This window comes from Wyeomyia smithii, chromosome 2, assembly GCF_029784165.1.
Source record: "Wyeomyia smithii strain HCP4-BCI-WySm-NY-G18 chromosome 2, ASM2978416v1, whole genome shotgun sequence".
Lineage (NCBI taxonomy): Eukaryota > Metazoa > Arthropoda > Insecta > Diptera > Culicidae > Wyeomyia > Wyeomyia smithii.
Window position 1 is genome coordinate 107026467 of NC_073695.1, and position 22718 is coordinate 107049184.

The window sequence follows — 22718 nt, forward strand, 5'->3', positions numbered from 1 at the left end:
TCTTCTTATTTACTGTAACTTCTCTACCTCTCACATCGAGAAACTATTGACAGCGTTTTTGTTCGGATGGTTTTTTGCAATAATTCATACAGGAACATGGTTACCAAAAGCCGTGCGAAGAAGCCATATGAACAAGAATTGATGTTTTTGGTGGACGATAAAACATACTAAAAATGGAATTCGGACGAATACCTACCCTAATTTTTTTCTTGCCAAGTGTTAAGGCGATGTTGCGGTTAGGTTCAAGTTTGTTCACGCAGATAAATTTGCCCGTAAGTTGATGATATAGCCAGAGATCTGTAGTTAAAAATAAAGGCTTTCATCACTGGACAACAATTATAGATGAGGAAAAAAATCACTGGACAACAATGTTTGGAAAAGTTAAGAAGGAGTGTCTTTGAAAGGTAATTTGTTTTATCTTGTTCATGGAACATGTCATCTAATTGTTCGAATAAAACAAACAAGCTAATATATCTACTATTTATTTACTTTATTTGTTACATTGTATATTTTTCAAGGATATTTTTATGTATATAAATTAACTATTAACTACATTTACTTCGTCAATTTACTCCTGCAATCTGTCCCGTTTGACGTTAGTTCATCATAAGTAGTTTTGTTTGGATACACAATATACTTGTATGTACGCTTATTCTGAGGAAAGCACTTTTTACACATTTCCTGGCCGTTTAAAATCAGCTACGTATGTCAGTGTACGGTAAGTCGATGCTACCGGCGGACTACCAGAGGGCCCCGATTGCACCGGTCAGTGGTTAAGCAACACACACTCCGCTTTCAGCACTCTTCTAGTAACGAACGCGCGATAAAAAGAATAAAATTACACATTTCAATTAATTCAGTGCTAGGAATAATAATAGTTTCGGTAGTGGGGCAGATAATTAATTCATTTCTCTCTGACATGTTTGCCGACAGATTGGGTTAGGTTGTGGATACAATCGGTATGCGTGTGTGTGTGCTATAATATATTTAGTAAAAAAATCGGGGAGACTATGTAGCTTGTAGCGTGCTCGAAACGTACGGAGTCACAGACGAAAGTGTCTGTGGCCTTACGGGACTGTGTGAACCTGTGCAGGTGCTAGCGGTCTTTCGAAAACCGGGTGATATTTGCACCGATGGGTGGTGAAAAGCAAACCCGACTGTCCTTTTCAGATTTCGATATTTAAGTTTATCCTCTGTTTATGAATTGAATAAGCTAATATGCAATGTATAGATAATGGATACTAAAGGGGTAATTTACAGATTACAGCTTTACAGATGGGCAAATCTTTTAATATGCTTGATGGGAATGATGGTTGGTGATGGCGGTGACTCTTTATACGAGTATGCAAAAGATAACGTAATGGTGGTTACAGATATTCGCTCTAGCTTTAAATAGTTTAATCCAACTGTTTTTGAAGGTTGAAAATCTACACATAAATTGTTTTGAATACTATAAAAGTAATTGAAACTTCTAGAAGCAGCTGCCATCCGTCTTTCTATGTCTTATGAGGCATTCTAAGTCTGATTGAAACCTTTCTGCCAATATAGTGAAAATAGGAAAAAATTAAATATAATTGAACATAATTTGTGGTTCCTTCCTTCCAAGCTCGAGAGCAACGGTTGCATTGTAAAATTTGCTGACGGAAACCCTCTCATACAACAACTAAGTGTAAAAACCCTCTCAATCTGTATTAAACTTCATTATCAGCGGAAACTAGTTTATTACCTATTTGTGTAGTTCCGGAGGTACCTACTGTAAAAAGTACTCGCAGTTATTTTGCCTCGGTGTCGAAGGATAATTGGGTACCGCTCTGGTTCACACCCACGGTGTCGTAAACTATTCGGGCTGAACCGGGTAAACATAATAATATATATTAACACAATAAATATGTAGATTTTATCATCAAATCAGCCAACTTCCCCTCGACTTTAGTTCTATCGGTTGACAAAACAAACTAGGTACCCATTATCGAGTTGAACAACTTCAGCCGGACAGTGGCTCTCGAGCGCTGCACCGACCGTCCAGTCAGGTGCCAGAAAAGTCAATTCCAACGTACGAAACTCATCAAAATTAATGAAACTCTAATTTGGTTAGTTTGACTTTTCCCTTTCAATTAGCGAGCAGGTGGTTGAGTGACAACCAGTCTAGATCGTGTTGAAGGTAATCAATTTTTCATTGAATTGCAGCTCGGATGAAATAATAAATTACCACTAGAAGTGCTAATAGTGCGGTAGAAAGGTAAGATTCTAAAGCATAAGAAAGCACTACATACATAAGGGAACATTCATAAATGACGTAGCATTTGAGGAGGGAGGGGGGGTTGCAGTTTTGTGACGAAATGTGACGAGGGGGAGGGTGGGGGTTCAAGCCAAGGTACGTGGCAAACATGAAACTAGGAAAAAAAATTGGATTTTATCTAATTGTTCTTTTTTATCACTGTTTTGTCTGCTTAGGGTCATTTTTATTCATTTCTTGTCTTTTCTTGTTCATTAATAAATCAAGGTATGTTTTGGATAATAAAATTTGCAAAAAAAAAAAATTATGTGTGGGGGGAGGGGTAGCTATAAGCTACGTAATTATCTAGAGGGGGTCCTGACTTTGTGACGAAATGCTACGATGGGGGAGGAGGGGGTCAAAAAAAACTTAAAAAAGCTACGTCATTTATGGATGTTCCCTAACTGATATTGTTGGTTGTCCAGCACAATGACACCTGTCACGGAGTCCTAATTGAACAATCTACAGTTGCATTGAAGTAAGTGCGTGTATTCGCCTTCGTACGTCAGGTTGAATATCAGTAATCAAAATCAATTAGCGCGCGGTTTAGAAACGGATCGACTCACGAGCGCCTTTCCACAATGCTGAGCTGGTAAACTGGAAATTGATATTCATTGTCGGCTGTCAAAACGTCCGTCGCATATAACATATTGGTAGACATATGTATGTATGTAGTGGTTGTGGTGGTTAGAAGCCCTATAAAGTGAAACGCAACTTGCAGACTACTAGATAGACATTCAATTCGATTTTGATTATATTCGGGATAAACCCCACTGTCACGTGATTGGATTACGATGACTATTTACACGATTTCCTTTCTCAGCAGTTTGAAATAAACTTATATCGTAGGATATATGCGTTTTAATTCTTTTCTGTTTAGTGTTCTGTGTGCTTGTGCTGTTCTGATATGTACATTGTTTTTATTTTCTCATTGTGGTTTTGTTTCAAATACTTGACTTAATTTTGGTCGTTTATCTAACAACAGAAATTTTTCTTGGATTATTAATTATTTCCTAACTACATAACTTTCAATAAAACGGCCTCTTAGATTTTTTTCGCCTATCGTCACAAAACTAACAAAACATTTCAACGCTTTTTTCCACAAATGCACTACATGTAACAAAATCGACTGTTAAGCTCTTAATTGTTTCGAAAATTTTTGAAATACCTTTGCAAGATCACCGGAAGAGCAAACTTGAACCGCGTTTCGTCGCTCTCGGTGCGGTGCAGCAGTAAATACTTTTTGTTACTCTTTAGAAGAACGGTTGATGTGTTGTTTTTTTATCTTCAATCTTGTACAATTATTCCACTTCCAACTTATAAGCTAGGAATATACATACAGGATAAACAGAAACATATGACTAGGAGACAATACGTAACTTTCGATTGTAACTATAAAAATTTGAAGCTCCTATCGGGTTGAAATGCTGCCTTCGTCACGAGCAGTTTTTGTTTTTGACTCAGTAAAGCGAAAGCGAATCATTTCATCCTTTTGACTAATGCGTGAGAGCATAACCGCAAGACTGCGATGGTAGATAAACTTACGGCGTTGCCACTGTCATCGTGTTTCCATTTGCCAGTTGAATGCCCAGAGTGGATGTTACCATCTTCAGTGCGACGGTAGCTTCCGGGTTCGACTTGGTATCCTGTGGGTGAAAACAAGAAAAAAATGGTTGCGAATTGAGACGATTAATTGCTTTAAACAGACATTCGTTTAGAACACAGTTTAGCAAATTGAGATTACCATCATAAGACGGAAATCAGAAAAACGAATCATAAGATTCCATTAAACTCTACTAGAAATTTGAGAAGCAAATATTAACCTGCAATATATCTTCGAAATTGCCAAACTAAATGGGTGTAATGAAAGTATCATTCAAGCCATTTTTGATAAAAAGAAGCGTGCTCAATTTCGGAAATCTTACAACATTTACCCCAATAACAGAATATCTGAAAAGGGTAGCCGTTGAATATTATGTTATTTTAAGGTCTACCAAAGACTTATTGATACCCTGAACAATTAAACGTAATCTAGGGATACGTTTCGAAGAACATTTCGCAACAAGTCACAAAAGCATTTGAAGTTTCAAAGATTGCTTTACCACCCCTTAAAAATCGAAAGTGGCTGAACATGTTTTAAACGAGGAACATCCACTTACTTTGGATAACATACACCTACTCCGCTCGTTAATAATTTATGGAAATTAGACGTAGCTGAAAGTTTAGAAATTTATAAACAAAACTCATCCACGCTTCTCAACACAGACGCTGGTTACCACCCCTCATGGCTACCCGATCAAACGATTATAACAAACGGTTAACACACATATATCTGAACTTGATAGAAATAACAAAGCCTGTAATATTCTGGATATGCTATAATGATAAAAAGTACAGAATTATATCAAGTTTTGTTATCATACACTTGAATGTTCAAAAGTTTGTTTTTTTTTAACATATTTATAACAAAATTTGTTATTCAATTAACAAAATATTGTACATCCTAACTAATTCTGATCTGTTTCTGCCAAAAACCTTACAAAACTTGCTATAATTTGTAATAATCACTAAGTAATTTTGATATTTAAACTATTAACGAGACCAAGGTTAAAACACAAGATTTGTTACAATCCTGATATTTTTGACATATCGGGTATTCAATCTTCTTTCCAAAAACCCTAGACAGGTAAACAACCAAACTAAACTTTCAGAAAATAACTATTTTTATGCAATAAAAAAGGTGCTACACGCTTAACAAAACTCCAGACTTTGCTTTTTTTTTTGGGGCAACAAGGTTTTATAACCCCTTAACATGCTCTGTCTGTCTATATGATCCATATAGACTTTAAAACTAATGAACCGATCTGCGTGAAATTTTGCATATAGGTGTTTTAGGGGCCGGAAAAGGTGACTAAGATAGTTCGGGATCCCTCCAATCTTCTGGGAGGGTGGGATCCCACACAAATGAACCATAAAATTCAGCACAATTCGAGAACCAATTTGGCATGTGAATGTTTTCAGGGGTAACAAATATGTCCATGGTGGTTTGACACCCCTCCTTCTTCCGTAACAGAGGGGTTACATACCAGTAAAACACCAATTTCTGTACATCTCGAGAACTAACCAAGCCAATGGAATCAAATTTGTCATGTGAAAGTTTCTGAAAGCACAAAATATTTCCATAGTGATTCGAAACTTCTCCCTCTTCTGTAAGGGAGGGGTCCTATACAAATCAAACACAAATCAAACCACATTGATGAATTGACTTCCTACGGAAATGGCTAATAGGACAATTTTGCGATTAAAGACAAATGAAATGTTAGAGGTATAATACATTTTAATTAAAGCAACTTTATCGAAGACGTGTTAACCGCTCCTGGCCAAGAATGCGACCACCTCTCCTCAAAAGGTTGAGGATGATTGAATGGATGTGAATGTGGAGACAAATTGTTATTGTAACTTTGAGTATCGCTTACACTCTCGAAAGTGCATTAGACAGATTTCAAACAGGTTAATCTTTCGTCGAGATATTACAGTATTGTAGAAGAATTGGAACGAAACTGACATGTTGCTGACATTTTACGTGGGTCATACACCTACCAATCGATTTTTATTATTTTGCTTTGTGAAATTTATTAAAACCATGCCAACACTGTTCAAAATGGCGCCATTGGTGCCCCTTAATGTGAAATGTGTTTAAACTCGGGAAAATGTGTTTTTGAATCAAAATACATAAAAAAAAAACATACTGCATCCATACTCCAAAATACATACTACGAACAATCCAGAGAATGGTACGAATCGGAACAATCGGTATAGAGACCTGGGCAAACGAAAACAGAACAACGATTGAAAACTTGACAGAGCGGAACGGGACGTCGGTTTTGCGCTACTTGGAAACCAAATGAAGCGTGTTATTAGGTGGAGGCCTATTAATGACCGTCTATGCGTATTGATGATCGAGGGCAGATTCTTCAATTACAGCCTTATCAACGTGTACGCTCCGACAAACAATAAAACCGATGACGTAAAGGAGGAGTTCTATGACCTCTCGAGAAAAGGTATGGAGAGTGCCGACAACACGATATAAAGATCGTCATCGGAGATACGAACCAACGACAACGGCTTGAGGCTAGTAGTCGACGCGGCCAAAGGAATGGCCATCTGTAGTACCCATTTCACACGCCTGAACATTCGGAAGCACACCTGGAGACACCCCAATGGAGAGGCCTGCTCCCAGATCGACCACATGCTGATCGACGGCCGGCACTTTTCTGACGTCATAGATGTACGGTCCTTTCGAGGGCCAAACATCGACTCAGATCACTATCTCGTAGTAGGCAAGATTCGCGCCCGGTTGTCCAACGTATTTAAATCGAGATCGGCGAGGAAGATACGTCTGGACATCCAGAGGTTATCAGCGGAAAGAGTTGCTGCAGAGTATGCTCGGAAAGTTGATAGACGGATCTGTGAACCAGATGGAGTGGGCCTGAACGAGCAGAGGATACTCGGAAAGTTGATGATGCGGTCAGCGAAACAGCGCGAGAAGTGTTAGGCATGACAACGGGAACCACGCGTGGTGTGGTTCGATGCTGAGTGTCTAGAGGTGACGGAGGAGAAGAACCGAGCCTACGCCAACACGTTGGTAGCAGCTAATCGTGTAACGCGTCACATGCGGGAGAAATACCGGGAGGCAAGAGCTGCCGAAAAGAGGCTTCATCGCCGTAAGAAACGTGAGCACTACGATCGCGTCCTCGCGGAGGTGGAAAATTGCGACACGAGAAGTTTCTATAGAACGATCAACGGAATCAGGAACCGGACCGTGCCAGTACCTGTTATGTGCAATGACACGGAGGGGAACCTGATTACCGATAAATCGCAGATGGCCAGGCGTTGGAAGCAACATTTTGAAGTGGTGTTGAACGGTAAAGAGGGGAACAGGATAGAAATTGGGGAGGACGGGCCAGCTGTGGACCCACCAACATTGGACGAGGTGAAGAATGCTTGCAAAGAGCTAAAAAATCACACTATCCTAAGGGTATGGTGTGAGGAACAACTACCTACGTCCGTAGGTTGGAAGGACGCATATGCCCTGTCTACAAGAAGGGACATAGGCTCGACTGTAGTAATTATCGAGGCATAACCTTCCTCAATTCCGCTTACAAAATTCTCTCCCGTATCCTGTTCCAGCGACTGAGGCCGTTGCAGGAAGCCTTTGTTGGAGAATACCAATGCGGCTTTCGAGTGGGGCGATCTACAACGGACCAGATGTTTACCTTGAGACAGATTCTCGACAAGTTTCGAGAACACAACTTGCAGCCGCATCATCTATTTGTTGACTTTAAGGCGATGTACGGCACAGTGAAACGCAACGAGCTTTGGCAAATAATGCTATAACATGGTTTCCCAACAAAACTAATTAAACTGTTACGTGCGACGCATGACAGTTTCACATCGTGCGGGCTTCGCGGACGACATTGATATAATTGGTGTTGTACGTAGAGCAGTTGAGGAAGCCTTTACAACTCTCAAAAGGGAAGCTACGAGAATTGGACTCACCATTAACACTGCCAAAATGAAGTACATGGTGGCTGGCAGAGAGCGTGGTAGTTCTGCGGGTGTTGGTGCTGCGGTGGAGATGGGTGGAGATACTTTCGAAGTGGCCGACGAATTTGTTTATCTTGGTACTCTCGTGACATGTGACAACGAGGTGAGCCGCGAAGTAAAGAGGCGGATTGCGTCGGCGAATAGGGCTTATTACGGATTGCGTAGCCAGCTTAGGTCCCGTAGCCTATAGATCTGTACGAAATTTGCGCTCTATAGACTCTGATCTTCCCGATGGCGCTCTACGGACATGAATCGTGGACGTGGAAGGAGGCCGATCGACGAGTGCTTGGGGTATTCGAACGTAGAATCCTGCGATCAATACTCGGAGGCAAACTAGAGAATGGGGTGTGGCGCAGGCGCATGTATCACGAGCTGTACGAAGTATACAAACACGCTGATATTGTCAAGCTGATGAAACACGGCAGGTTACAGTGGGCCATGTAGCGCGGATGGCGAATGAGCGACCGCCAAAGATAATATTTAGCAGAGAACCGGATGGAGGCCGACGACTTCGACGCAGACCTCGCACGCGCTGGATGTGTGCTGTCGACGAGGATGCCACTGATTCCGTTTTTTTATCATTTAGACTATTATATATCACGTTCACGGTTTGGTTGCATGCTGGCCATTTATGAGCATCAAAAAATAAGTACGCACTTGAAGCGATGAAAATTACATTTCAAGTTATTTTAGATTTAAGCATCGATATAATAAAATTCTGAAATACCTGTCGCGAAAAACGAAAGAAAATAGACGAAAACTAATTCAAGTGTGTTTTACTTGACATGTAAATTCAAAACTAATAAAACTCAAATAAATGCAATTACAATATTTGGTCAATGGTCGCAGTGATGCAATGATTTCAGCCAAAACAGAAACAAATTTAAGTAATTTCTCTTTTCAAAAACATGTACGTGATTTACAAAACAAAATTTCCTCAGTAACAGGTAAAGCTTCAAATTTCTTGAAAACAATGCGTTGAAAAAAAAAAATTACGCAGATTAGTGGGGTGATAATTTTTGAACGTGAAGATAATAACTTTAATTACTGTTTTGTTTGCTTCGTTATTTATCACTGCAATTGATTTATCACTGTTCAATTGAGTTCATAAAAAATCACAAAAAAAACGACAATTTTAATCGAGTGCCTCGTAAATAGACAGTTGTGATTTGTTTTTGGGATAAATTATTGTGTATCCAATGTTAATATTTCTTGCTCAACGTTTGTTGAATCAATTGTCAAGACCAGCTAAAAAAATTATGATAAAAAAAACGAGAGCAACAGAAAACTATGAACCTCCGTCGTGGCTTATTGAAATGTTTAATACGTACTATGCTGAGGGCTGTCATGATGCAGGCACGGGCTGGCTGTGACTCCCCTGTTCCACTGGTCGCTGGCATCGGGGACAGTGTCACCGTACTGCCGGCACCGTTGCAGCTCACTGCGGTCAAATAGCCGTTGACTTTGGAGTCACCGTTCTGCGGGTGGATGTCTTCTGGGCTGGACGATGCACCTTGCAAACCGTGGCGTCCGTTGGTACTGCAGCCAATGTTCGTTTCCTGTGGGGGTGAAAGGTGGTGGCACAAGGACACAAAATTTAGTACCACTGAAATGAATTTAGAAACATATTTTCTGCCCCTTCGAGCAATAGTAGTAGTAGCCAGTAGGAGAGATTTATGTGCGAAGGCTATCAAATTTATTCCTTCCTGATCGGCTGGGAGAGTTCACGGAAGAACAACTTAGCAGAGGGAAATGAACACACCTTCGCAACCGACTTCTGCTTTGATTGACTGGGTTTTATTTCCTAGCGTGCCGTAAGTGCAGAGAATGGAAATGCCAAGCCTTTTCCACTGGCCACACGGACGAAGGATAGTGATAGATTTATTAGATTAACAAATAAGATAATGCTAGTGTAGATAGACACTCCTGAAATGGAACGGTTTACAGCAGGTTAGACTGCTTACCGTATAGGGAGTCATAAAGTGCTGGTTCGGATGTTTTTCATTGGTTGTAACACGAATGTAACTGGACTGATCATAAGTATTAGAAGGTAAAAAAACGCAAACTAATTCACCTACACGGTAAAAGTATGCAATTTTGCAATTTTTCTCTACTAACGCAATTAATTATTTTGGTTCAAAAGGTTTCCTGTCAGCGTACCGTTAATCCTGAAGGAGGACTTCAAATTTGTGTAGTTGGCTTCGCATCCTCAAATTGAAAGTGTAATTTTGTAATCAGATTATAATCTCTCCCCAACAAGAAAAGTACAACAACTGGCATGTTCCACATTATTACCGCTGCAATACAGTAGAACCAATGAATCATTTCATATACTAGGTATCTATGGAAATGCTATCAATTGCAACCCTGTGGAATTTCACACTACATCTAGCAGTAAATTAAAAGTTCCCACCACGCTATTTGCTGAAGTAAACCGGAATACGGTAAAAATCCAATGCCGGAAACCCTGCAAGAAATCAAAGAAGTTCCGCGAATACACCTTCCAACTGGTACTAGTAGCAGGAAAGATCGAAGCTTCGATATGGCGATGGTTCGGGTAAAGCTAAATCGGTAACGGTCCGGCACGAAACATGGGCTAGTGTCTGTAGGAAATCCTAATCCTTACCATTCATCGGAGCGCACCAACAGACAAAAGCGCTTTGAATAGCAGTGCGAATGGGAGGGAATCCAGTGACTGTGGGTGGAAAAGAATTCTACTTCATACCCTAATAGACTCGACGGCACTTGGACACTTTCTGTTGGCCGCCCCGTTTTGATGGTCGGCCACAGTGACGTTGACCAGTGGAAGAGGGAAACCTTTTAGGAAAATTATTTCGAATGAATAAAATATTTTTATCATCGGACTTATCTCCCCACTGTTTTTTTCTTTTTCTTCCGGAAGGGAATACCGTCTGCTGTGGGGCGCGTGTTTATCGTTTTCATATCAATGACGACGATGACGCGCGGAGGAGCGGCCAACAATGGCGACTACGGCCGCATTCCAGACTTTGCAATGCTCGAAGAATTGTGGCGAGTTCTGCAATCATAAACTGGGGTATGATAGTACGTGGCTGCGGAATGGCCCACGCCGGCAGGATAAGATATTTTATTGTTGTTAGGAGGAATAATATTCTCATGCAGGGTTGTTATAGTATACTGTCAGTTGTTTGGCCACATAGACTAGAGGCTTATGAACATCTTGTGGTAAAAAAAAAATTAAACATTGGAATGAGATAACTAGCTGATCGATACCGATGAAATCATAACTCTGGGATTTCATAGAGATTATTAGGCTTATAATAAGATAAGATTTAGAACCTTTACAAATCTGTTGACAGATAATTATATATTATTCCACAAATTATGCTTTGGCATTTAAACATGCGACGATTGGTTTAACGGTCCAACATAATATTTTAAGCATTTTATTGAACAGTAATAATCATAAAAAAATGGAGAACATCATTCTTTTATGCCACCTACAGCCATCCACTTGACTATCAAAAGTATTCAGTTTACAGTCACAAACATATCTTATCGGCTTAATCGAATTAAACATTAAATTTTATTCCAAGCTCATAAAAATCATCTCAAGTGTCAAACCCCACTTCATCAACACCTCTGAGCCAAGCCGTCTCGCGGGAGTAACCGGCGGAGGGCGAAGGTTGCAGAGGCAATCCCATCGGGGCAGGCAGTAGCAGAGTAGCATGTCGGATTTCGATGCTACTCTGTAAAGAACATTTTAAGCCCTGTGGCCTGCCGGCGAAGAACGAGGAATCCACTCTCGATAATCTTCTTCCTATCGGATTTAATGTCAGGAAGTGGAATATGGTTGAGGAAATGGTCCATTTTCCATCACATTTTCCTCCTCGTTCCAGCAGTTCCGTCATCACCATCAGTATCGGTCGCAGCTTCTACACTAAGGAACACAGGAAGGGGGGCAGTTGTCGGCGGCAGATTACGTTGCTCACCAAAATCCAAAAACATGTTTCACAGATTGCTGCTGGGATTATGCATTTACCACTTTCTGCTGTATCCTTTCTGGAAAAGTTTCCAATACCCTGTTCGGTAGGTCGCCTGTTCTACGATGTGGTGGAAGGGATTGTGTTGAAGTGGCTTAATATTTTGTCCGTCGGCCAACGAGAGAGAGTCTTTAGTTGGAATTGGCCTGTTGGATCGAGGATTGCTGGCAGAAGGGTTTTGATCGTTGGTTTAGTGGTAAACTTGTTGTGCTGCAAGGAAATCAAATATTTCCGATCTATGTTGGTTTGCCCAATAATTTGAATCGGTTGCAGTTGGAGTCATAAATTATCTGAAGTACATACATGTTTTTGTTTTAAAATTTTTATCAATATACTCCAAAGTAAACAAACAAGGATGTTGAATGCTTTATTAACTGATTACAATTACTTATCTTCACTCGTTTTTAATTGTTATGTTAAAACATTCCATTTACAGGTATTTTACTATTTTTATGAATAAATGCTGCTAAATACTGAAACTAAACTGAATTTGACCTATTTCTAATTAGATGTTAGGGAACATGCTTAAATGACGTAGTATTCAAGGGAAGAGATGGTGTATGATCGTTTTGTGACAAGCTGGGACAAGGGGGGAGGGTTTGGATGAAAACCAAGTAGCCTTTTATTTAAATACGCTAAAACATTGCACGAAGTTTTGCAGCGGGCACTTTCGATTTTTTTTTATCTGTGGCATTTAGAAATCTTCTGAAGGCTCTTCAAGCACATAAACAATTGCTTGCTTTCTCAACGCGTGCCATTAAGTAGTAAAAATTACAAGATTCTCATTTGTTTCCAGAGCTGGTAAGTGCTGCGATATTTTTTGGCAAAATCGTGAAAATTTTCTCTGTTTTCTTCAGACATGGATCGTATGGAGTTGTATAAACAACTTTTCTCCTTGTATCAAAAGACAAATTCTGACAAATGGTATTTATGTGACGTCACACCCGCGCAGAAAATACCTTATGTTCCGTCACGCAGAATTTTGTCATACGGTACATTCTAGCTTAGTCCGAAAGACAGTAAGCCTTCCGTTGAAAGAAATGAAAAACAGGTAGAGTATAGAATCGGGACACTGCCGTCCGCCGTTGTCCCCCAAAAACAAGACCATTTGTAAAGAAAGCAGGAAAGATCTTGAGGAAAGACCGCGAACGGTTCTGCTATGCAAGCGTTGGCGATAGCACTTTGCCTTCCGCGATGAATTGTCACTAAAGCCACCGAGGCATTGAATAAACAAAAAGAACTCGACAAACGGTAGCGTCGCTCAGCGTCGCCCATGCTCACGCGCGGGTTCTTAGCTCTCACGCTAGCGCACGTGTTTTGGAGCACATGTTAAAGCGCTCTCAAGCAGTTGATAATCTGTACTAAAAATTAGGCATAAAAAAAGAGACAGACCGAGCAATAGCATAGGTTAGAGTAATACAGCTAGGTATGTGGTGACCAGGGCGAAGGGGAGAAAAGCCTCTCACCCTGAGTTACCCGTAGGGTATATTTAAGTAATGTTGTACAGAAATAAAGTTAGTTAGTCCACGTTAATCTTGTGGCTTGATTCCGCGCCGGCTGCGCGTACAGGGTTTTCTGGAGAAAGTCCTGGTAGGTTATACCCAGGATATAGGTATACCTACACATTTATATAAAGCGCAGTCAGCATCATGTGAAATGTTGTCACAAATGTATGAGTGATAAATAAATTGAATTTGACACGGTAATTTTTTTTATTTAAATATTTTTTTTACGTTTTTCTTAGATCTCTGGGAAGGGGAGGGGGGGTTGTCATCTAGTGCTAGGTTTTTTTCAGAAGGGGTTGGTCATGTTTGACAGTTCCGGAAAGTCTGTTTACACGGTGTTAGTATTTGGAGTGATTTTCTATTATTGCGAAGATTGTGACCTTTTCCATGAGAAAGAGCATGAGAAATTAGCAATAATGAACATATATCTATTATAAAACTTCTTTCGGTTTCACCGAAAATAAACCCAAGCCATATGGCGTCATCGTGCAATGATCTATTTTTCGGAACCGGGAAAAAGTATATTTGGTAGAAGTTTTTGTTCGCCTGCGGTATACCTCAGCACACGTCATTTTTCTACTTCTAAAACTTTTCTTCCAGTCAAATTTGCTGAGCTAGCATAAACATAAATGATTTCGCCAACATTAACATAAAAAAAACAGGCAACAACAACGATGTTTTTTTCAGTATGAGTGTCGTCTTGGTTTGACTTCAAAAATCCAAAGTTTTACTTATAAAATTGAAGTTTTACTGTGCGATGTTCCCGTGAAACAGCATTGATCTTTCGTAGTACTCAAGAGACCAAAAAACTATTTTTTATATTTTTATCAGATTACTCCTAATTCGAAGTCTCCTATTGAACCTGCTGATACTATTCAACAAAACTATAACAAACTTAAGCAAATAAATATGCGTATTTTAGTTTTAATAAAGGAACTAACTATTAGGGTGGGGAAAAGTGATCGATTTTCCAGAACCAAGTTTTTTTGGTTCCTTTTGGGGTTTCAAACAACCCTGAACTTATCGGAAGTCGGTTGGTTTTGTCTCCGCTTAGCGCATTGCATTTCAAATTTATATGGGAAAACCTACTTTTTTGCATTTACCTTTCTAGAAAGCTCAATAATGATCTAATAATGCACTACATTATGTGAATGTATAGTATTTTAGATGCCTAACAATTTTGCAGAAGGCACAGAAGAGCTAGGATGTCCCCAAGAAGAGCTATAGTTGTTCAAAGTTGAATATGTCGATTTAAATGCAGAAAATCTTGTTTTCTGCCAACATTACCAATGTACCGGCGTCAGTAGAATTCCTATCAGAAATAACCTGTCGTAACAAGTTTATACATTCAGCTGAATCAAACAAACAAATTCAGGTCAATATTCTAGGCGTGGGTAGAATCTACAACGTGTTTCAGAGGTTAATTCTGATGGAAATCTGACTAACGCCGGTACACTGGCAGTGTTGGCAGAAAAAATGATTTGCAACATCAATTTTGACATACTCAATTTCGAACAGCTCCAGTATTTTTTTGGGACCCTAGCTCTTTCATGCCTTCGGTCAAGTTGTTAGGCATCAAAAAACCTACCATTTGAAGTCATGAAACCTATGGTTTGAGCCACTTTGAGCTCTTTAGAATGGAAAATGCAAAACGTTGGTTTTTCCATATAAATTTCCAAATAAATTTGAAATGCAATGCGCCAAGCGGAGACCAAACCAATCGACTTCCGATAAATTTAGGATTGTTTGGGGCTCCAAATAGAACAAAAAAAACTTGGTACTGGCTTTCTGCTATCAAGTTTCTTTTTCACCATATAACGATTCCCCACCCAAGTCTCCGTTTGTTCAGATTATTCACAAATCTGTAACTTCATTTATATTTACTAAAACTAACGCTTCGGATTCTCGATAAAAAGATGCGATTAAACATAATAGCACGTAAGTCAATATTAACTTGAAAAATGATATAAAAATGGTAACAAAAGACACAAAATGACTTTATAGTGCTTCCAAAACGAAAATTCATTGAAGAACAAGACGGAAGTTGATCGCAACGACCCTGACTCGTATCGTTATACAATTAATAATGTATTTTTGTTCCTTTTTCCCGAATCAACGAAAGTTGCCTAATATTTGAAAATAACAGCAAATATCTTAAAAATATGCATTATTTATAGATTAATAAAACAGAAAATCTTATTGTCATGACCCATACAATTGATATTTTACTTTATTAGATTTACTTACACTAAACTTATTTTATACCGCGTAAAAAGAATCTTCTAAATCGAGTAAAAAAAATCTGCGTTATTTGAAAAAAAAAATGCGTAAAAATAATCCGCGTTATTGTAGAAAATCGCGTAAGAAAGCCGCGTATTAAAAAAAGCATGAAAGTAACCCGTGTAAAAAAAGACCTTAGTGTAAATAAGTTTGGGTTAACTTTTCGGGGTGCTCCTGTTTCGACTAGGTGTTGTAATACTCAGTAGAGCTATTAAAACTTATAGCGGGTATAGTTTGTATGAGAAAATGACGAAGAACCGTGTGAATTTTGGTGTCCCTAGCCATCACCGTTTTTTCAGAGACTTAAAAGAGTTCCTCGTAAACATGACGTTACACCGACGAACCTGACGAGCAGTTTCTATACGACATTCTCACGTAAGTTGACGCGTTTTGGTAATGGCTAGGGGTACTAAAATTCATAGGTATGGTTGAATAGCTATAATCTTTCTTTTTTCCGGTTTAAGCTTTTGGAATGCAATTTTTTTTTGTTTTGTCGACCAGTTTTATTGATTGTTTTTCAACAAAATTCTCGATAAATTTACAAAAAGATTAACACTGGTCAACAAAGACGCAAAAAATTGTTGCCCTAAAGCTCAAAATAGTTGCCTAGAAGAATTAAAGCTCTGTAACTATTTCTGTGACTGCAATGTATGCAAAAGTACGTCAAAGTGCCAATGCCGGAGAGTTTATCATGATATAAATCATTTCGTTCTAAAAACTGAAGAGCATGTACTTAATCTACCTTATCCTTTTTAAATAATAAACTTTGAGTGGGAAAGGCTAAATCACTTACTAGGTGCAGAGAGTCGTGTTTTGACAATCACTTTTAGATTTAGGCTAATGTTAGCATGCATAAAATGCTAATAAAAGCGAAGTCTTGGTGCTATATTCCGATTCGGAACTTGACCTTCTGTTTATTATACACAGACTTCGCAGCCAACTGTTTAGTGTACAGGACAATTGCGGGGCTAGCGCTACGATCCACAGTGCAGCGTCCCGTAGACAAAATTTAAAAATCAACTTTTGCTAGATGATGTTTTGACAGTTGAAAATGCACTAAGTTGTGATAACAAAGAAAAATTTTTATTTTTATTGTTTTTTTTCGTAATAATTGCATTTGAGTCACTTAAGCAATTATGTAAAATTGAATACCATGCATAAACCATCTCATTACTATGGACGAAGTTTACAGAATAATGAATGGTTGTTAGTATTAGATTAGAAAATTGGCTTTTGAGACACTTTTGCGATTCAGCGAATCTTATAAGACTTTTATGCAAATAGTAGCTCTAAAGTTGATGACAACTTTCCCTATTACATTTATGTGATTAGTCAACAAAATCATGTAGTTTTGATTTTGGTCCCGTCATACCATACACTCAACGCACTGTGCGATCCTACTAACACTAACAGTCTCTCCCGAGCCGACTGACAATCTTATCGAATGAGTAACGATTTTTAATCGCTTGTAACAATGATCTTGCCCGATTCACAATAAGTCACGTGCCGTGATCGAATCAATATTGTAAAAGTTAATTTTTTCTTAAGCTTTTCAATTTATTCAAACGTAATGCATTCAACAAGTTTGCCGCAACTTTTCCCAAACAAAAATTTGTACTTCGGATCAGTGCATAAACCAATAGCCAAGTTGCTAGTGATGCGAAGAAACGGTTCGACAAACTTTTCCCTCCCAGTATTTTTTATTTCCACACGTTGCCGTGCCGAGAGTTCTGGGTCCATTGCTTCCGTTCCGCTTGGCAGTTGCCAGCTAGACGGCTACTGGGGATGGCTTATCTTAAAGGGAAAATCTAGTGCAGCAACCGAAAACAGATGGCAGATTTTCACTTTTTCATCTTTCCCCCGGGAAGTAAAAGGGACGTTCCCCGTAGTGTGCGAAACTTTCCATGTGAATAAATCAAAGGGAAACTTTTCATTTCCCGGATCGGGTGCGTTCTTTTCTCATCGCACAAAAACTACGTTTTGCTTTCCCGGGACTATGACTGCGTAAGTAGCTTTTTTGTCCAAGCACGGACCAGATTTGAAGATTAATCTGTTTGTGTACTTTCGCTTACCTCGTTCTGCTCGGAAGATTTGTCCTTATCATGTTGATCCAGTTCCACGTGATGAGTGTCGTTAGAAATTTCTATGCTGTCGGTGCTGCCGTTGGACAACCGCTTGCAGGAACCGTCACCGGGTGGGAGCGCTAGACTGAGGGAGTCCGAACTGACGCTCACCGTGGAGGATTTATCTTCATCCGAAGAATCACCCAGCTCGTAAATGTTCACCATATGAGCCGCCTGGGCATGAACCATTAGGTCCCACGGGTTGGAGAACGAATCCTTGCAGGCCACACACAGCAGTTTGGCTGACGGAGGGATGGTTTCTGTGGTAGATACAACAAACCTGGCTGATTGTTGCTGCCTGGCACAAACCGGGAAGTTTACTTACTGTTTCTTGTGGTGGCAGGTGATACACACTTGCAGGTGAATCGCAACTTGCAGTAAGTTTTCTTGTGGTCCAACAGCTCCGTCAAATCCGTGAACATTTCCCGACAATTGCCACAGATCAGTGTGTCTGGATTACCTTAAAAAAAACAAAAAGTTTTTTTAATAATTTTTTTGAATGATAAATAATTTTAAAGTTGCATCGGTATACAATTTCCATCACCGTTGTAATATCAAAACACAAACCGTTAATTTAGCGACACAGAATTGCACTCTGTTCACACTGTGATTCGTATCCGCAAGAAAGGAAAACCGTTGAAAAACAAAAATGCCACCAAACGAGTTGTGTTTCCGTGCCTTTAATTAAAATATGAATATTTTATTTGCAACTACCGGGGCAGACGATCCCATTTATTCATTTATTTGTTACAGATACCAGCAACACGCTAACAACCAACGCGACCGGTGGGTGGCTGCGGGTCGCCTGTCACTGGCTCTGCATTATAGGTATACAGCCTCACAGGGAGCGATGGCATCTTCATTCGTTCGAACGGTGTGAGCTGCAATCAGCAGAAGAGTATGGGGTAAACTCATGCCATCAGGTGAAATCCCCTTGTTTTTATTTTGTTGATAAGTTTATAAGATACTGATTTAAACATGCAATGAAAAATTGATGTTACTATCGTCTGTGAGCCAACTTTAAATTGTATGGTCATCAGCATTAAACGAGTAGTTTCGAAATAATAATCAAAACTTATTCATAATAAATTTGCTCCATGCTCTCTTTCCGGGTAACAATAACGACATCCGTATTAAGCCAAACAGTATTGAGCTGAAACGCATTAAACACTGGACCAAAACCAAGCGAAAAATGGTAAAATTTTCTTTTTAAATTCGGTTCCAGAACTACGCTCTTTGAGAGAATTCACACAATCTTATTTATAATTTGGTGACAGTAAAATTTTATGAGTTTGGTGACAATTGATTTAATTCAAATCATCTACCAACAACTTTTCTTCGTGGCACACGAATTAGTTGGGAAAAAATTTCACTTCCAACACAGTGCCCTCTAGCATTCCAAAAGTTGGCTACGAATAGTAATGAACATTTGTGGTGGGTACACGTCATGTGTGTTGGTAAATTCCGCGACCCAATGCCCTCACCACGATCTTGTCGAGTATATAATTCAGTGGGGTTATACGGTTTTACAACATCTCGCGCCAGTTGTTTTCGTCATCATCAGCTGGCTTTTCGGTGTTGACTGTCGAAATGGGGAAAGCAAACAGCGAAAGTCGAGATGGGCGAGGATCACGACTTCTCTCCCTCACTGACAATCATCAACACTTCCTGCCGCCGGTGTTTGTTTTTGTGGTGGGTGTGAAAATCTGGCTTTATTTGAAAAAGAAAACAAGAAAATCAGCTCGAACGGTACGGGCATTTTGTTCGGCTGTCGTCTGTCGGAAGAAATGTTTGCAGACGATTTACCGTTTTAGGACTTTTTGCCGGCGCCTCCGATCCGAAACCGTACGCTAACGGACGGTGTCTGATGTCAATGAATAATTAACCAGCTGTCTTTCAGTCGGTTAGACGATTTTGCATATCCTGTTATTTGCCGAAAGGTACATTGAATTCGAATCTGACTGCATCCGGTAGTGCAGTCGATTGCAATCTTTAATCTATTGTTGGTGAAAAAAGTTTCTTTTAGAAGCTTTCATATCCATTGGATTGAGTGGTTAAAAACTATTATACAACTGTTCCATTAGTGAGTGCTTTAGTATGCCACTGCGATTTTTCTTAATAGCAGCTTAGCTTTAAGTTCATTTCAACAAATTAACTCACTCTCATCCGCTAGAGATACTGGTGGCCTCTGGGATGAAGATATTTCGAACCAGAACAAGGCTCTTCAAAATTGCAGAAGTGTTATGCAGTCGAAGTTTATGCTCAAAAATCCCAACCGCTTTCAAACTTGCTTTCTGATGTCTTCCGCAAAATAAGACACAGCAGCAACATCCACACTTCCTGCTTACTGCCAACCTCTTTTTGTCCACCGCTGGCGCTAACATTGTCGGACGGAGGTTAAGGCAATGACGCTGCTGCGGCCTTGTACTTAAGAATCGCGCGTGGCAAAGCGGAAACTTTGGTCGTCCTGTCGAAGAGAAAAGCGAACATGTTCTCATTTACAATTCATTGAATTTACATTCATAATTATGCTGTTCGGGCTAACTATTCGCTTCATCGCCTCCGGAGTTTAGCTCTACTTGAAGCGAAAGGACCGACGATGGACGAAGAAGCTTTGTCAGAGTTCGGCGGGTCGTTCAGGCCTTAGCGGTTGTGTATGAGCCTGTGTCGGACAACTTTGCCAGGACCGAGACTGGCTACCGGGACCACGGAGGCAATCTCGTCTCAGGAAGCAACTAGTTAGTAGAATAATGAAAGTGATTGTAGAGTGGACTTTTAAGTGAAGTGAAGAGCACCGTTCAGTTGAGTGAAATTGGACAGCAGGTAAAGACAACGTTATGGTTAAAAGGGTAATTGTTTTTGATATAATATTCTGAATTCTGATTTATGGAAAAAATATTCACTTTGATGATGCTAGAATCAATTATCTAGTTTTTGTGAAATCGGCTGGAGCCGAGTGAGTGTAATTTAGTTCATTTTCATCGTCGTCGTTACCGATAGCTACATTGAAGCCCAAGTAACAATTCAAATGTTTCTGTACACTAGGGTCGCTTTTTACGCGGGTTGTTTTTATGCGTTTTTTTAACGGGGTATTTTTACAGTAACGCGGAATATTTTTATTTGATTCGGAAGATTATTTGTACGCCGTATCAAATAAGTTTAGTATAAGTATACCGTGGAATGGGGTGAAATTGATCAGTGGGGTGAAATTGACCACATGAAAATTCGTGATAAAAAATTTTAATCAAAATGTATTGCTCTTACAACACTAGGCAATGTTAACGTGTCCTTAAACGCAACTTTTGCATGATTCACATACCTGTCAAAGTTAACCCTTGCATGCCCGGTGCAATTCAAAAAATTCTTCTAACTCAGTTAAAACTCGATCAAATATGATCAAACAAGTTTCCAAATAACAAAAAAAAGTATTGAATTTACTTGAAGCAATCTTAGTTGAGGGTTAATTACGTTAAATTTGGAGAAGTGAATAAAGTTTGATAAAAGTTCAACAAATGTAATTTTCAACCATGATCATTCCATACCATTGAAGAAATACTGATGAATTCGCAGGAAACCACAAAGATTTTAATTTCAGAGCTAGTTTTTGAGCTTTTGCAACAAACCGAAGTGAAATCGGTCTAACGACGATCAAATAAGAGCAAATTTAGCAACAAGCAGCTCGTGAACCAAAATAAACAAATTATCGAAATATCGTTATTTTCGTTTCTAAACTAGCTGTAAGTGATATTTTTCAGCACAGAAATCATCATTTATCTTTAGCATACCGGAAAAAAAGCATATTGCCAAAAGAATGTATGGATTTCATTGGTGATCAATTTCACCCCAATTTAACTCTTAGTACCTTATAGAATTATCGAATTTATTTCATGAGGTGAACGATAGAAATTTCACCAATAGCCACAGAGGTTTACTGGAGCACATACCAGTCCTTGTTTTAAAATTATACTATTTCGGGAAACTTGTACATGAAGCTAGTTAATTGGAAATTGTTATAGAAATTGACCAATTTCACCCCGTTCCATGGTATCTAATCTAATCTTTAAAATGCAGTACAACCAACCGCGTGAAAGGCGACCCCAGTGTAATTCAAACTATGTTATCCCTATGAAACCACCATAAATAACAATTCGATGAGGGACGGCCTTTCAGAATACTTATTAATTATAGCTATGTTCTTTGATTGGTTGATATCACAATATTGAACCCTGTCATATATGTTGAAACGATGCTTGAATGAATAAAGTTCTAAAAATAGCTATAAATTCGTGGATGTAATTTTAAAATCGTATCGTATTGAAATACTATTTCCTGGAAATTAATCAAAAAAATTTAAAAAATCGACACAAAAACTATGGAAACCATAACAAAGCCTTGATTGTTTAAGGGTAATACTCTGGTTAAATTGTTTTCTAAATAATTATATATATTAACAATAGGGCGAGTGGAAGCTCCTCCCAAAACAATCGCTTCACTTAAGTCCAGAGCCTTCGAGGCAGCACTGCAAACTATCACTGTCATGAAAGGTTTTCCTGTTAAAATTTAAATTTTTGAATTCCAACTTTCACGAACGATCTGAGAATGAAAGAGACTTCCACCTTTAATCAGTTGACAGTGATTGTTGGCTAGCAGCCTTTCTGTGGTTTCGCACACGCTGTGTTGCATCAGAGATGTTTATAAAATAATTTCGGTTTTTTGGCTTTCTCAGTCATTATGAAGGAAATACATGACAATCTAGCAAAATTGACTGAGAAAGCCAAATAACAGACCAACCTTTGCATAACAATTACCAGTCGTTAACATAAAAATAAAATAATTTCGATATCAAATCGAACAACTCATTTCTTTCAATGACCGGACTTTCCTTGAAAATTGACTCCAGTAACAC

The 22718-nt window shown here is 39.1% G+C and overlaps 1 protein-coding gene across 3 annotated transcripts in view; it reads right to left on the reverse strand.

The window, feature by feature from the left end:
• Window positions 1-466: 466 nt before the first annotated feature.
• Window positions 467-22718, reverse strand: part of LOC129722064 (uncharacterized) — a 217907-nt gene continuing 195655 nt past the window's right edge. For all 3 annotated transcript variants that reach the window (XM_055675287.1, XM_055675286.1, XM_055675288.1), the window contains 4 exons: window positions 18138-18272; window positions 17762-18072; window positions 9214-9441; window positions 467-3921 (listed from right to left, as the gene is read on the reverse strand). In XM_055675287.1, the coding sequence (XP_055531262.1) occupies window positions 3817-3921; window positions 9214-9441; window positions 17762-18072; window positions 18138-18272 (779 nt within the window). In that variant the 3' untranslated portion in view covers window positions 467-3816. The remainder of the gene's footprint in view (window positions 3922-9213; window positions 9442-17761; window positions 18073-18137; window positions 18273-22718) is intronic.